This window comes from Salmo trutta, chromosome 18 (genome assembly GCF_901001165.1).
Source record: "Salmo trutta chromosome 18, fSalTru1.1, whole genome shotgun sequence".
Classification (NCBI taxonomy): Eukaryota; Metazoa; Chordata; class Actinopteri; order Salmoniformes; family Salmonidae; genus Salmo; species Salmo trutta.
The window spans coordinates 43,928,783-43,946,187 of record NC_042974.1 but is presented as its reverse complement, the minus strand read 5'-3'; the positions used below and the strand labels follow the sequence as shown (position 1 = coordinate 43,946,187).

Here is a 17,405-nt window from a genome sequence, read left to right as displayed (position 1 = left end):
ATGGTATATTCAGTGAAGGAATAGTAAAGACGGCATCAGTTAATCCTGTATTATAATTACAGCGCGTCTACAACAGAACTCCCTTGGGGCTGGCTCGTCCCACCTAGCTCAGCAATATGCAGGTAGGAAAGTGATAGAGGAAATTAAATAGGCATGATAGTAATAGATAGGAGACTGATATAAAGTGATAGGCGATTCCCAGCTGTGAATTATTTGCACAGACTCATGATATCTGTTACATCTGAACATGACCAAACGGGTATTGGGTTGTCCGTGTACCTCGAGAGTGACTGTGTTATCCCACTGAGCTAAAGCAAATGGCAGTGGCACTGACTTTGCTGATAACTGATTTATTGAGGGAAAATGTACTTACTACGACTGTGATGTGGTTATCTTCAGATGAATGCACTAACTGTAAATCGCTCTGGATAAGAGCATCAGCTAAATGACTAAAATGTAAAATGAGTGGTCACAAGAGGACGTTTTAACTGAATGATGTATTGCTTTCTTTAAGACAAGTGGTATATTCAGATCATAGGCTACAGTTAATCAGTTAAATGAGGTAAGATATGAGTACACCATCCACCCTTTATCAATTGATGCATGTATAATGTCCTTAAATAGGTCATATTCAATGGGAGCAATGAGAGGGAATGGCATAACAGTAGACATTATTGTACCTTTAATGCGTAACCTCGCCAGGTGCTATACATTTCGTAACACATGAAAGCGTCACCCCCCCCTCTTTCTCCCTCTACTTCTTTCTCTCCCCCCTCTCCTTTTCGCGGCAGCAGTAGTAGGAAGGCGCATCTCCGCAAACAGGTCACATTTCACTCTAGTCGCATCCTCGTCTTCTTCTACAGAAGAGAAGCTATATCGAGTGCCGCGCGCCTTTTCTAAGCGCTTACCATGGTGATAATGACCGAATTGGGGGTCCTTCTCGTCCCGGTGATGATGCTGGTGGGATCCACCTTGCAGGTGGAAATTAAGAACGGGAAAGAGGCTGAAAAAACTGGGAATTTCATGGAAGACGAGCATTGGCTGTCCACCATTTCTCAGTACAGCCGCAAGATCAAGCACTGGAATCGCTTCAGAGACGTGAGTCTCTGTTTTGGTTGATTGAGAGATCCGCGGTAATGCGGTAAGCTGTGTTGATAGGGCAACGGATGCCCGCGGTAGGATTCCGCCCAAAAGCAAGTCTTTATAATAACCATGTAGCTATTAAAAATATCGCCTAGTCAGACCATTATTACTGTTCCAGCTGGCTGATATGCTTTATTATAGGTAATGTTAAAGGGATTCAGTGGGATTTTTGGCAATGAGGCTTTTTATCTACTTCCCCAGAGTCAGATGAACTTGTGGATACCATGTTTTATGTATCTGTGTCCAGTATGAAGGAAGTTAGAGGTAGTTTCGCGAGCGAATGCTAACTAGCATTAGCGCAATGACTAGATGATGGGTATCTGCTATGGTGCTTATTTGCAAACAGGGACAGTTTCGTTGCACACAATACACACTGATTTGGCATTGGATAAATGATAAGATTAACACAGGCATATATCTCTATCCATTCTTAGCCTGTAATTCCAGTAATTTGTGTGGTATAAAAAATATTCTGCTAGTAAAATTATGTAGAATTGCATGGAATGTTTATAAAAGGCAATTGTTTTCTCTGATCGGCAAATACGATGATAGATGCTATGATTTTACTATAGAGGAGATCTATCCACCCCTACTCTTGTCCATGGTGGTCTGTGAACCCGCAACCTTCTGGCCCGCAGCCCTGTGCGATATCAAAATTCCTGCGTTCACATGTAATGCTGACAAGACGAAGAACAGTTTCTTAAACTGCATATCTAAGGCTCTAGTCTGTCCAATAAATGAGGGTAAATAGTGGAGTTCTCTGCTATCCACTTTGTTTACATTATAATTTGGGTTATAGGGGATCATCACTTGTTTTGTTTTTCAAGCGTTCAGGAAGGGTTTAGATAAAATATTTCCCTGAAGGGAGCGCCATCCATTTTCATTTTTGAGAGGTCTGATTTTCTCCAGGTAACCCTTATTATAAATAACGTTCACTCCTCAACCTTTAATTAGCATACTTCTTCAATTCCCGACTTGGAAGACAACAGGTCTTCTAAACTTCCAGACAGAATTCGGCACAGAATCTGCAATTCTCTTGTAGTGTGATATGTGTGTAACAGTGTAGGTTGCATCCCTCTCTTCGCCCCAACCCGGGCTCGAACCAGGGACCCTTGCACACATCAACAACTGACACCCCACGAAGCATCGTTACCCATCGCGCCACAAAAGCCGCGTTCCTTGCAACGCAAGGGGAAACCCTACTTCAAGTCTCAGAGCGAGTGACGTCACTGATTGAAACGCTATTAGCGCGCACCACCGCTAACTAACTAGCCATTTCACATCGGTTACACGTGCAACGACAAGTTTTGAGAACGGTGATTGATCAGCAATAGCCAATGACAGCTCAGCAATGGCCAATGAGAGCCAGTGAATAAAATAATAATAATAATATCTATTTTTTGGGGAACTCAGTCAGGGTCTGAACATAAGTAAGAATAGTATTCTGAACTAAAATATAAACGCAACATGCAACAATTTCAACGATGTTTCTGAGTTATAGTCAATTGAAATAAATGTACTAGGCCCAAATATATGGATTTCTCATGACTGGGAATACAGATATGCATCTGTTGGTCACATATACCTTAAAAAAAAGGTAGGGACATGGATCAGAAAAATAGGCAGTATCTGGTGTGACCACCATTAGCCTCATTCAGCGTGACACATCTCCTTCGCATAGAGTTGATCAGGCTGTTGATTGTGGCCTGTGGAATGATGTCCCACTCCTCTTCAATGGCTGTGTGAAGGTGCTGGATATTATCGAGAACTGGAACACGGTGTCGTACATGTCGATCCAGAGCATCCCAAACATTCTCAATGGGTGACATGTCTGGTGAGTATGCAGGCCATGGAAGAATTGTGACATTTCAACTTCCAGGAATTGTGTACAGATCCTTTCGACATTGGGCCGTGCATTATCATGCTGAAACTTGAGGTGATGGCGGCGGACGAATGGCACGACAATGGGCCTCAGGACCTCGGTGTCTCTATATTCAAATTGCCATCGATAAAATGCAATTGTGTTCATTGTCCATAGCTTATGCCTGCCCATACCATAACCCCACAACCACCATGGGGCACTCTGTTCACAACATTGACATCAGCAAACCGCTCGCCCACACAATGCCATACATGCTGTCTGCCATCTGGCCGGTACAGTTGAAGCCGGGATTCATCCGTGAAGGGCACACTTCTCCAGTGTGCCAGTGGCCATTGAAGATGAGAATTTGCCCATTGAAGTCGGTTACGACACCGAACTGCAGTCAGGTCAAGACCTTGGTGAGGACGACAAGCACACAGATGAGCTTCCCTGAGACGGGTTCTGTTGTCTGACAAAACTGCACATTTTAGAGTGGCCTTTTATTGCCCCCAGCACAAGATGCACCTGTGTAATGGAGAAATGCTCACTAACAGGGATGTAAACAAATTTGTGCACAACATTTGAGAGAAATAAGCTTTTTGTCCGTATGAAAAAATGTCTGGGATCTTTTATTTCAGCTCATGAAACATGGGACCAACACTAGATGTTGAGTTTGTTTTTGTTTGGTGCAGAATACATCAGGTGCAAGTTTGAAATGTGGTAGTGCATCAGCAGTTTTTCTCTTGTTATGTCAGTCACTGATAGTCAGCTAACAATTTGTTGATCGCAATTTGTTCCCCTTTAAAGCACTGCACCCACATTCACCCCTTATACGGTTTGTCACGTCCACTTTCTCACAATATGCATTCTGGCCTGCTGTCATCCTGCTATTGACTCAGCCAAGTGTTTGCAAATGATCTATTACAAACAGAATAGGCACAATGCAATAATGCAATTATAATACAAGTTCTGATCATTGATTACCAAGGTAATGCAGTTAGCTTCAAACTGAATCCGGCTGTACCGATGCAATTTTAGCCTAAATGGCATGTAGATATTGCTTTGTCTACGAATATTGTGTGTGTGTATGTGTGAAATCCTGCCTCTATCCTGCCTCTATATGATTACCAACGATCACAGCATGACTTGGACGACAGGCCTGTTGGATTATACACTGAGTGTAGAAAACATTATGAACACCTGCTCTTTCCATAACATAGATTGACCAGGTGAATCCAGGTGAAAGCTACAGTATGATCAACTCAATATTATGAATGTGTTCTTAATGTTTTGTACACTCAGATTATTTTCAATAATTATATTCCCTCAGAATCCTGTTGTTTTAATTGATCCCATATCTAGGTTGAGGGATTATGTCTTAATTGGAGCATACAATACAATACCAGCTTTTTTTTCTCTGAGTTAATTATTGCAAGGAAATGTGTGGAAATAGTCCTTATTTCTGTATTGAGGAGATGGTTGGCCCCCTCCATGTCCAAAATAATTCAATAATGTGTCATTGTAAAGGGCAATTCCACATTAAAGGAATTACACTTTGACTCAGATTTTCCACTGTAAAATCTCTTAGATGTAAAGTCCCCTGTTTAGGGTACCTGCGTGGTTCTGGTACCGGTTCCGACTGACATTTTTGCTTAAAAATCGATCGGTGGACACCGTAGATAAAATGGCTTGGTTTGAGCGATGTCCGCGAGAACCAGGGCTATCAAAGGAAGCACCAGAACCACGGCGAAATCAGTGGGATCTCGCATTTTGCAACACACGTTTTGAAAAAGCATGTGATCAAACAAAGCTTCGGACATCATTGATGATGTACTTCTGATAAAGTGATACACGCATTGGCACACTGCTTCAAAGTTAGCTGCTTACGCTTAAATAGTACGCAGCATCATCTGGATATGTATGCAACAAAAGTTCAACATTCACCTTCTGCTATCATTTCTGTCAAGCAGTTTATGCATACCGTTTGACGCATACGTTGATAAATCCAACGTATGCACCGAGCGCACCACAACTGCCTCTGCAACACAATGCTGCAAGGCAAACGCAGCGTTTCATTGGAAATTAATGTACTTCTGGTGTACCAAAATGCAATGGCGCTGTCGGTGTGATCGAAGCGTTAGCGATTTCGATGCATGCCTTGGAGCTCCGGTATCAAACGGAACATCACTAGCCAGCATCCCATATGCCTAATGTTTGAAGCTATCTCTGCCACGGGATAAGATATTATCTTCCCCAATTATTTAAGTTGAAGTAATTGCCTTAAAGGTAGACTCAGTGAAATAATGTTGCCATGAGCAGCACCGCAGATATTGAGATGAGCGAGATGCAAGACTTCGCTCTCACACATAAGCACACTATCTGCACTTGTGCACAAGTTCGCTTCAAGCTGTTAGCCAGGGCACCAAAACAGCAGAGAAGTTGAACCTTGCGCTTCAACACTTAGTTGTTGCTGAAATTGACCCTCTATGCCGGGGGGGGGTCAAACTCATTCCAATGCAGGCCTAGTGTCTGCGGGTTTTGGGGTTTTCCTTTCTATTAAGACAGACAACCAGGTGAGGGGAGTTCCTTACTAATTAGTGACCTTATTTCTTCAATCAAGTACAAGGGATGAGCAAAAAACCTGCAGATACTCGACCCTTTGTGGAAAGAGTTTGACTCATGCATTATGCTGTTTACTTTCTGCATCTAGGTCATATCGCTGAGTATACCATTAAAAGGGCCAGTAGTTGATTTTGAAGGTTTGCCATGTTTCTTTGAGTAAGAACATCTTTTGGGACCTGAAGGTTCCCCAAGCTACCTGTCAAGCCTTTTGAGTTAAATAAATCCCCATTTGAGAACGGAATTGCCTTGTCTGACTCTTGGTTTTGCACTACCACACATGTGACACAGTCCTCCACCTATGGAGTGGTGACACATCTTTGAACAGAAATAAATGGAAAATGCAAACAACTGGAAACGAGTTAAAAGGCAGTTTTTCAGGAAATTACTTGGTTATTCTATGAAGGATCACCCATGACACTGTTAAATAAGACAAATTACTCAACTGAATGCTGACCCTCCTTTGAGGGGCAGAATGTTTAATATTAATGCAACAATTGAAAACAATAATTATAAGCAGATCATAAGAACATGCACACAAATATGCTTCGCACACACAGTATATACACACACAACCACAGAAACATACATGAATATTAAATATGTATTCTATTTAAAAATGCAGACCTACAGTATGCAGAGCTTGCAGAGCTGCATTGGATTGTTTGCGGCCGACGGCTGTTTCGCTTTTGATAAAATCTCATCCCCCAACTCTAAATAGACTTGATTCTTGTTCTTTCTATATTCCTGGTGTAGACAGTGTCTTCTGTACCCTAGCGTGATTCACGGTTGAGCCAACATGCTTTATCCCCTGGCCTCCTCTTCAAATGGCCATTGTGATGATGAAACAGTCAATTTGCACTCAATTAGTCGTCCATGTTCAATTTGAACTCTTAACACAAAGCAAACGGACACTGAAAGAGGCTGTTGATCCAGCAAATTAAATTGTATTGGTCGCATACACATATTTTGCAGATGTAATCCACCCAGGTTTCACAGTCACAGAAACTTGTCAAATGTTAATACGGTAAGATGTTCAATGAGACTCCATTATAGGGGTGATGAGATATGATTGCTGTTATTACTCTATCAACCTGGATCAAATTCAGATAGGCTCATCCGATGAGTCCGCCTATGTCTTAAATTGCACCCTATTCCCTATGTAGTGCACTACTTTTGACCAGGACGTATAGCACTATATAGAAAATAGGGTACTATTTGGGATGTAACCGATGTAGCAGCTTACCAGTCAAGCCACCATCTTATCCATTCTTGTTATAAAAATAAATTAGATGACACTGCATTATTGAAATTGCAGACATTCTGCACGTTATGCATAATTGATCGGATTTAGTCTCTCTGATTGCAGAAGCCAAATCAACAGTGAATACAATTTTATGCTCAACTAACTTCCCCTTATTAACGTCACATTGTGAAGTCATACTTTCGAATCAGTTCGATCAGCATTGGAGACAGTTGTCTTGTCCCAAATGGCACCCTATTCCCTACATAGAGCACTACTTTTGGCCAGAGCCCTATGGTGTTTTCTATCGTTGATGATGACATAGAATAGATCAGTTTAGAATGTTCACCAGACTGTGGGAGAGGATCACACATACTCATTCTTTTTAGGAGAGTGTGTAGTGGCACCGAAACACACGAATGCACTCACACAGTAGCACACTGTTGGAATAAAAACAAGCAGAGCTGACCTATCCTTAGGTCTCTCTCTCTCTCTCTCTCTCTCTCTCTCTCTCTCTCTCTCTCTCTCTCTCTCATCGAATCGGTTGCATTTGCATTCCCCCTCTAACAATTCTTCCCTCTTTCTCTCTTTATATCCTACTCCTCATCACCCCTTTCTCTCCCTCTCTCTCTCTGTGCTTGTTAGAAGTAGCAGTAGCACTAGCTCGTTAGAGCGCAGCTCTCTTCCACAGCAGCGGGCCAGAGCTGTGCCACTAAGTCCCTGCCTGCACCTGTTCTTCTCCTTACTTCATTTTTAATGAACAGAAAACGTTCTGTGCATTCAGACAAACCTCAGTCCCCCATGCAGTCGATGCCAGCCAAATAAAAAATTCAGGATGCCTGGGCACGCAGGTAGGTGGGGGGGTGTAGACAGTTTGGTTGTCGAAGCGAAGCTCATTATGAAGATTCAGTGATTCAGGCCCGGATGTGGTCATGATGGTGTTGGGTTCGGTGTGTGTCTGTTGTTTGCCAGCTTGATCATCAAACCATTTGGATGTCGTTTCGCTTGTGTTTGTGAACCGTTAAAGCTAGAAAGCAATGCAAGCAGTTGGCTTGGTGGCTAAAGCAATATAACCTGCCACATGGAGCCTAGCGTTCACCTGGGCTCCGAGACAAGGATCTTTATGTCAGGGTGGTTGCATGACACATATAGGTTGCTCCCAAATGGCACCCTATTCCATATATAGTGCACTACTACTTTTGACTAGAGCCCAAGTACGGAATAGGATGCAATTTGGGATGCATCCACACACACTCTTGGACGAAACAAAACACACACAAAACAAAGGTTGTTTGATAAACGCCAACCATGGCACCTGTTCCTCTTCTTGTTTGATGTTGGCACAACAAACACCCGCCCCTTCAGTCCCCCAAACAGAAATTGTTAAGACCACACTGTAAAATGGAAACAGATCCCATTGGCCTTATTCAAATACTTCAGAAATTACTTTCACCAATCCAACCAAATGAGATCTGTGATTACTTCAAGGAAGGATGCCTTTCTGAAGTATTTGAATAAGGCCAATGGGATCTGTTTCCATTTTACAGTGTGGTCTTAACAATTTCTGTTTGGGGGACTGAAGGGGCGGGTGTTTGTTGGTGACAGTGCAGCCAAATACTCAATTTAAGATGATTCAGGAGATTACTGTGTGGGTGATGTCAGGGAATTATTACTGTAGCCTACTGTACCAGTCCTGGATATTGCCCTTGTTCGGAATGTCACAGAGAAACACTATGCATACTTTCCCTTTAACAGCTATTTATTTCATTATTATTTATTTAAAGTATGTTTATGTTTTTAGATTGAGATATTTCATGTACTTCCCTCATTTGGTTAATATTTACAGCTTTGTCAAGAAAGATCCCCCTCACCAACATTTTGTTGTCTTGTGAACATAGATCAGCAGGCATGGCGTAGTAGATAGTGTGCCTAGATCAGCATCTAGATAGCGCCGTTGGGTGTCTTGGCCCAGCACCAGAAGTTGTGGGCTCTTGGGAAGTCTGCGTAGATAGACTGTGCCTAGATCATCAGGCATGGCGTAGATGGAGGGCACCTAGATCAGCACTGACAGAGAGAGGGGTTGAGAGCATCATGCTGCTCTGTGGGGTGTTTACGCTCGGCATCAGAGGTTGAGAGCACAGTGCTATACTGTGGGGTGTCTTGGCCCAGCACGAGAGAGATGGGTGGGATGTAATTGAGTGAGAACAAAACAAAATATCCTTTCATCATCCTCCACTATTCACTCCCACGCAGCATTCCAAATGACACCCTATTCCCTGTATAGTGCACTACTTTTGACCAAGGCCCATAGGGAAAGACACAATAATAATTATTGTGAATTGCTGTAATTTCCTGGAGAGACACAATAATTCATAATAAGTGTCCTAGTCGGTCTCTGAAATGCCACTGAAGTTGTTGTGTTGTTTTGCCTTGAGGCACTTGGGCCCTGGTCAAAAGTAGTGCACTGCATAGGGTAGAGAGTACCACTTGGGAGACAACCTGTGTTTCAGTGCAGGCTGTTGTGTTGTATGAAATTTAGACCTTTCTGTTCCTCTTCCTCCCACTGTGTGTGTTGTGAAGACAACTGCGCTGTATGTGTGAAATAATTCAATAGTATTGAAATATTCGCAATGCTCAATATTTCACAACTGGATTAACCAAGTATTCTTGTTTGTTCTACTTGTCTTTAATCTCACTATACTACCCTCTGTCACTATTGTAGCATTAATGCAGTGACGGGTCATACACTCCTGTGAAATGGTATCAGGCCTGATTCGATGTGAATCACTTTAATTCCCTTGCTGAGTCCAGAAAGGGTTCTAAATTCAGCAGTATTTAGGATGGCCTGCCCGGCCGAGGCTGCAAGCAGCAGCAGCAAGACACGCAATCTATAATCAATTACAGCTGGATACTGTGACAGTACTGTGTGTGTTTGACAGCACTAGGGGACATTAATAACACAGCATGGGGGAAATGGAAACACTTAGAGGATTTAAAATGTTCAATCGCTTTCTGCTCTTTTCTTTTTTCTTGTTTTTCTCTCCTCTCTTCTCTCTTGCTCTACCGCTCTTTCTCTCTCATCCCTCTTTCTCTCGGTCTCTCTCTGCCCCCCTTCTCTCTCACATGCTCACTGTCACTCATTCACCCTCTTTTTCTCTTCATCTCTCCTTTTCCCACTCTCCCTCTGTATTCTCTCAGTCCGACTCCCCCAGAGGTACTGAACACCTCTCACCTCGCCACTCTGACAGTTCTCATATAGCCCTCCCTAGCCTCTACTCTCTACCTCCCCACCCTCCCAGCCCTCTAAGCCCTCCCATGATCCCCCCACACAAGACCTGACCCTGCCTCCCTACACCTCCCTACAGCCAGAGGGAGGTGTATAGATTATATATTCTTAATTCCATTCCTTTACTTAGATGTGTGTATTGGGTATATGTTGTGAAATTGTTAGATATTACAACACTGTCGGAGCTAGAATCACAAGCATTTCACCACACCCGCAATAACATCTGCTAAACACGTGTATGTGACCAATAACATTTTTTATTTTGATTTGATTTGAGAAGAGGAGTGGGCTGGCGCTGCTGCTACTGCAGTGTGTGATCTGCCTCCATTCACTCCACACTTTTAATCTGGAAACCCCTGGTTGGAAAGGAGGGAGACCCCTGTGTCCATATATACACACATTCATGCATATCGACCAATTAGTAGGCTCTAGTGATCTTTACAATTTTTTTTATTGGTTTTAGATCACAACAGAATCACAAAAAAATATATATACATTTACATTTAGGCTCCAGTGAGCAAATCCGTGCTTCACAGCTCCTGTGAAGCAACACACTGCTGACATAGCAACACACTGCTGACATAGCAACACACTGCTGACATAGCAACACACTGCTGACATAGCAACACACTGCTGACATAGCAACACACTGCTGACATAGAATAACATGTTGGAGGAGAGAAGAAAGTATACATTGTTCTGGAGTCCAGGGAGGATGGCCCATGTGTTCTCCTCTTGGACCATGACTGATTAGATCCACAATCAAAGGGAGGAGTCTGTCTGGTTCTCAGGAGACTAGAATATAAGAACATGATGTAGCACAAAGCCTGTACATATGTAGCAAAGCAGTACTGCAGTAGAGGCTCCTACAGATGGAACTGAAGGTTTGGTTCTAAACTTTGATCTATTATCAAATCAAATTTTATTGGTCACATACACATGGTTAGCAGACGTTAATGCGAGTGTAGCGAAATGCTTGTGCTTCTAGTTCCGACTATGCAGTAATATCTAACAAGTAATCTAACAAATTCACAACAACTACCTTATACACACAAATACACACAAATGTAAAGGGATGAATAGAATATGTACATATAAATATATGCATGAGCGATGGCGTGCGGCATAGGCAAGATGCAGTAGATGGTATAGAATACAGTACATACAGTTGAAGTCTGTAGTTTACATACACTTTAGCCAAATACATTTAAACTCACTTTCACAATTCCTGACATTTAATCCTAGTAAGAATTCCCTGTCTTAGGTCAGTTAGGATCACCACTTTATTTTAAGAATGTGAAATGTCAGAATAATAGTAGAGAGAGTGATTTATTTATTTCAGCTTTTATATCTTCCATCACATTCCCAGTGGGCCAGAAGTTTACATACACTAAATTAGTATTTTGTAGCATTGCCTTTAAATTCTTTAAGTCGGGTCAAACATTTCAGGTAGCCTTCCACAAGCTTCCCACAATAAGTTGGGTGAATTTTGTCCCATTCCTCCTGACAGAGCTGGTGTAACTGAATCAGGTGGGTAGGCGTCCTTGCTCGCACACACTTTTTCAGCTCTGCCCACAAATGTTGACTTTGTTGTCCTTAAGCCATTTTGCCACAAATTTGGAGGTATGCTTGGGGTCATTGTCCAATTGGAATTCCTATTTGAGACCAAGCTTTAACTTCCTGACTGATGTCTTGAGATGTTGCTTCAATATATCCACATAATATTCCTTCTTCATGATGACATCTGTTCGGTGAAGTGCACCAGTCCCTCCTGCAGCAAAGCACCCCCACAACATGATGATGCCACCCCCGTGCTTCACGGTTGGGATGGTGTTCTTCGGCTTGCAAGCCTCTCCATTTTTCCTCCAAACATAACAACGGTCATTATGGCCAAACAGTTCTATTTTTGTTTCATCAGACCAGAGGACATTTCTCCAAAAAGTGCAATCTTTGTCCCCATGTGCAGTTGCAAACTGTAGTCTGGCTTTTTTATGGCAGTTTTGGAGCAGTGGCTTCTTCCTTGCTGAGCGGCCTTTCAGGTTATGTCGATATAGGACTCGTTTTACTGTGGATATAGATACTTTTGTACCTGTTTCCTCCAGCATCTTCACAAGGTTCTTTGCTGTTGTTCTGGGATTGATTTGCACTTTTCGGACCAAAGTACATTCATCTCTAGGAGACAGAACGCGTCTCCTTCCTGAGCGGTATGACGGCTGCGTGGTCCCATGGTGTTTATATTTGCGTACTATTGTTTGTACAGATGAACCTTCAGGCGTTTGGATGAACCTTCAGGCGTTTGGAAATTGCTCCCAAGGATGAACCAGAGGTCTTGGCTGATTTCTTTTGATTTTCCCATGATGTCAAGAAAAGAGGCACTGAGTTTGAAGGTAGGCCTTGAAATACATTCACAGGTACACCTCCAATTGACTCAAATGATGTCAATCAGAAGCTTCTAAAGCCATGACATAATTTTCTGGAATTTTCCAAGCTGTTTAAAGGCACAGTCAACTTAGTGTATGTAAACTTCTGACCCACTGGAATTGTGATACAGTGAATTATAAGTGAAATAATCTGTCTGCAAACAATTGTTGGAAAAAATACTTGTGTCATGCACAAAGTAGATGTCCTAACCGACTTGCCAAAACTATAGTCTGTTAACAAGAAATGTGTGGTTGAAAAACGAGTTTTAATGACTCCAACCTCAGTGTATGTAAACTTCTGACTTCAGCTGTACATATGAGATGAGTAATGTAAGATATGTAAACATTATTAAAGTGCCGTTATTTAAAGTGACCAGTGATACCTTTATTAAGTCCATTTATGTAAGTGGCCAGAGATTTGAGTCTGTATGTTGGCAGCAGCCTCTCTATGTTAGTAATGGCTGTTTAGCAGTCTGATGGCCTTGAGATAGAATCTGTTTTTCAGTCTCACGGTCCCAGCTTTGATGCCCCTGTACTGGCCTCGCCTTCTGGATGATAGCGGGGTGAACCAGGGTCAGGGTCTCGAGCTTAATGACGAGTTTGGAAGGTACTATGGTGTTAAATGCTGAGCTGTAGTCAGTGAGCAGAATTCTTACATAGGTATTCCTCTTGTCCAGATGGGATTGTGCAGTGTGATGGCGATTGCATTGTCAGTGGACCTATTGGGGCGGTAAACAAATTGGAGTGGGTCTAGGATATCTGGTAGGGTGGAGGTGATATGATCCTTTACTAGTCTCTCAAAGCACTTCATGATGACAGAAGTGAGTTCAATGGAAGATGAACCAAGGGGTACGGTTACAACCTCTACTCAACGGCTGGATCAGTGTTAATCTGGGACTGTATGTTATCATCAGTGATAGAACATGAGAGAGGGAACGAAAGAGGGGAAGAGTAGTTTGAGATGCAGAGGAAGGAAGATGGGAAGTAAGAAAGAGAAGAGGGGGATGGAAGAGAGGTGAAAGGGGATGAGATAAAAGAGAGTGAGAGAGAGAGAGAAACAGAAGGAAAGAGAAGACGGAGAGCATCACCTATAGAAAATAAAACCGAGACGGCGAGAGGTATGGAAATGAGGACAGTGCAGACTGCAGAGTCTTACATGGTCTAAAATCATCTTTGGGCTGGCGGTCGGGTGCCAGGCGAAATGAGAGCTGCCCAGCAGGTAGTGTGAAGCAGCAGGGTGGAACTGAATTTAGTCCGAAGCAGAGAGGCAAAGCAGAACTCACTTTATTTTCCTCTCTCTGTCATCTCAAAGGGTAATAGCTTCTATAAAGAAATAACCCCCATTTACCTCAATGATGAGTGGTTGTAGACTTAGTTGGTAAGAGTGTGGTGCTCGCAACCCCATGGTTGTGGGTTCACTTCCTGCAGAGAACAAATACACATACTGATACTGCAGTCCGTCATTGAGTAATGCTAGAAAGGAAGGTGTTGAGAAGGTCATTCCCTATGAGATTAGTGTTGCTAATTGCTCGTGTTTTAAATGCCTCCTCTGATAAGTTACTGATGTTTTCTCCTTCCTCGTCTACACATGATGGAAGACCTTTTGGATCACCAATAGTGTATGGATAGTCATGCATACATAGATTATCATCGGAGGTGCATGTCCCACTACCTTCTGTTTTGGTATTGTGATCCACCCCATCCCCAGTACTTTCTTTGGGACAACTGAACAGGATACAGCATGTGACAGCTGACGTCTACTTACAAATACCTGTCATTCACAGACAAACATGTGCACGTGAGCACATCCACACACACAGGCTGAGTCTCGTCCCGGTAATATGAGGGATTATAACCTGTCAGTCAGGGTGTGGATACACAGCAAGGGGTGGAGCTGTCTGCCATGTCAGATACTGAGACACCCAAAGTTAAGTGGATTCCTGTCATATACATGTAGCTACCTCCACACACACAGAGAGAGAGTAGACATCACTGAGGGATTTTGACATGACATCAGGTGTTCGGCCCATTCATTTAAAATGGTTCAAACTGACAGTTTTACTATATCCCGCTTTCAATAGACTTGGGATACGAGTGGATGTTTGTCATAATTGTTTTTTTTGGGGGGGGGGGGGTATTTTGTGTTAGCTGCATGCATGCATATGCATCCTTGAAGATTGGCAGGCATTTGCATACCAGAATGATTTGTGATATCGTGACCCTCTTTCACCCTTTTGACATTGCCTAGTTGCCACAAACTGCAATTAAACCTTGTCACATTTCCCCAAATGATAATGTCACCTTGCTACCGTGTGCACTTTAGCCACTATATGTATTTCGCAGTTGATGTCCATGATACATGTACACAAAATAATACATTCTCCCTGAATAAATGTTTTGTAGCCTTCCCTTCATAAAAACATTGATTTCCACTTCTTGACAGAAGGACACCTATTACACTGGGCCTGGCAGAATACCAAAAACCACAAACACACACACACACTCACACACAAACACACTTTAAATAATGCACGAGCTGCAGCATCAATAACAAGAACATCAGAGGTGTCCGATTTAATGGTTGGGTCATAAACTCTGTGACACACACAAGGCCCAGCTAATGTGTGACTCCTTCAGGTCCGGATAAGGTTAAACTACGAGAGCCAAAAATTCACAGAGCCAAACAGCAAAGGTAGATTTAAAGGGAATGTACAGTCAAAATTATGTTTTTCATGAAATTGGATTATATTTAGATGAAACCAAAGTATGATGACCAAAGTCAGAAAAATGACTGTTGCTTCTACATTGATAAAGTTTGTTCATAAAGTTACTGGTCCGATCCCCCGTGTCAAACATTTGGATTCAGGAGGCGGGATTGTTAAGAGGATAGGATGACATCACCCTAACTCTCTCATTTTAATACACCAATTGTAACATGCATGTTTGCAAAGGGGCGTGGTTTATATAGCTAGATACAGTGTATTCGGAAAGTATTCAGACCCTTTGACTTTTTCCACATTTTGTTACATTACAGCCTTTTAAAACATGTATTACATTGTTTCCCCCCCTCAATCAGGTGTAGACCTTACAGTGAAATGTTTAGTTACAAGCCTTTAACCAACAATGCAGTTCAAGAAATAGAGTTAAGAAAATATTTACTAAATAAACTAAAGTAAAACATTTGTTATTTTTTAAAATTGTAACACAATAAAATAACAATAATGGGGCTATATACAGGTATACCGAGTCAATGTGCGGGGGTACAGGTTAGTCGGGGGGGGTCAATGAAAATAGTCCGGGTGGCCATTTGATTAATTTTGCAGCAGTCTTATGGCTTGAGGGTAGACGCTGTTAAGGAGCCCTTTTGGTTCTAGACTTGGCGCTCCGGTACCGCTTGCCATGTGGTAGCGGAGACAACAGTCTATGACTTGGGTGACTGGAGTCTTTGACAATTATTTGGGCTTTCCTTTGACACTGCCTAGTATATAGGTCCTGGATGGAGGAAGCTTGGCCCCAGTGATGTACTGGGCCATACGCACTACCCTCTGTAGCGCTTTACGGTCAGATGCTGAGCAGTTGCCATACCAGGCGGTGATGCAACCGATCAGGATGCTCTCGATTGTGCAGCTGTAGAACTTTTTGAGGATCTGGGGACCCATGCCAAATCTTTTCAGTCAATTTTCATAAGTATTCAGACCCTTTACTCAGTACTTTGTTGAAGCACATTTGGCAGCGATTACAGCCTCGATTCTTCATGGGTATGACGCTACAAGCTTGGCACACCTTTGGGTAGTTTCTCCCATTCTTCTCTGCAGATCCTCTCAAGCTCTGTCAGGTTTGATGGGGAGCGTCGCTGCACAGCTATTTCCAGAGATGTTCAATCAGGTTCAAGTCCGGGCTGTGGCTGGGCCACTCAAGGACATTCTATCAGGCTTGAAGGTAAGACCCAGATGTAGACTGTGTCGGAGTAACAATGTTTATTACAGACAGCAGGGCAGGCCAACGACAGGTCAAGGCAGGCAGGGGTCGATAACCAGAGTAGTGGGGTAAAGGTACAGGACGGCAGGGGGCTCAGGGTCAGGTCAGGCAGAGGTCGGTAATCCAGAGGTGGGGAAAAGATACAGGATGGTAGGCAGGGTCAGGGTCAGGCAGAGTGGTTAGGCAGGCAGGCCCAGAGACGGGACAGGCAAGGGACAAAACCAGGAGGGCGAGAAAAAGAGAGACTGGGGAGAAGATGGAGCTGAGACGAAAAGCGCTGGTTGACTTGACAAACAAGACAAACTGGCAACAGACAAACAGAGAACACCGGTAGAAATACACAGGGGATAATGGCGACAATACCCCCCCCCCAGGGGCGCCACCTGGCATCCTACTTGGGTGCATACCTGGTTGACTGGGTGCCAGCAGTGGAAGTCAGCAATGAGGACTGGGTCCAGGATGTCTCTAGTGGGGACCCAGCACCTCTCCTCCAGGCCATAACCCTCCCAGTCAACCAGGTACAGGAAACCCCCCACTGTTGCACAATCAGGAGGCGTCTCACCGTGTAAGCCTGTTGGCCGTTGATGAGACGGGGGAGAGGAGTGGGCCTGGAAACAGAAGACAAAGGGCTGTGAGACATGGGTTTAACTCGGGACACATGAAAGGTGGGGTGTATACGAAGGGTACGGGGCAACAGAAGACGGACAGCAGAGGGACTAATAATTTTAGAGATGGGAAACGGCTAATAAACCGGGGGGAGAGTTTGCGGGATTCCACCTGGAGGGGCAGATCCTGGGTGGATAGCCATACCTTCTGCCCGAGACAATACCGGGGAGCCAGGGTCCGATGGCGATC

General features: G+C 43.3%; 1 protein-coding gene across 2 annotated transcripts in view; it reads left to right on the top strand.

Annotated features, from left to right (window-relative positions):
• The first annotated feature begins 772 nt into the window (after nt 1-772).
• The window catches only part of spock2 (SPARC (osteonectin), cwcv and kazal like domains proteoglycan 2), a 62,584-nt gene continuing 45,951 nt past the window's right edge, over nt 773-17,405 (top strand). For both annotated transcript variants that reach the window (XM_029698698.1, XM_029698697.1), the window contains exon 1: nt 773-1,098. In XM_029698698.1, coding sequence (XP_029554558.1) covers nt 910-1,098 — 189 coding nt within the window. In that variant the 5' untranslated portion in view covers nt 773-909. The remainder of the gene's footprint in view (nt 1,099-17,405) is intronic.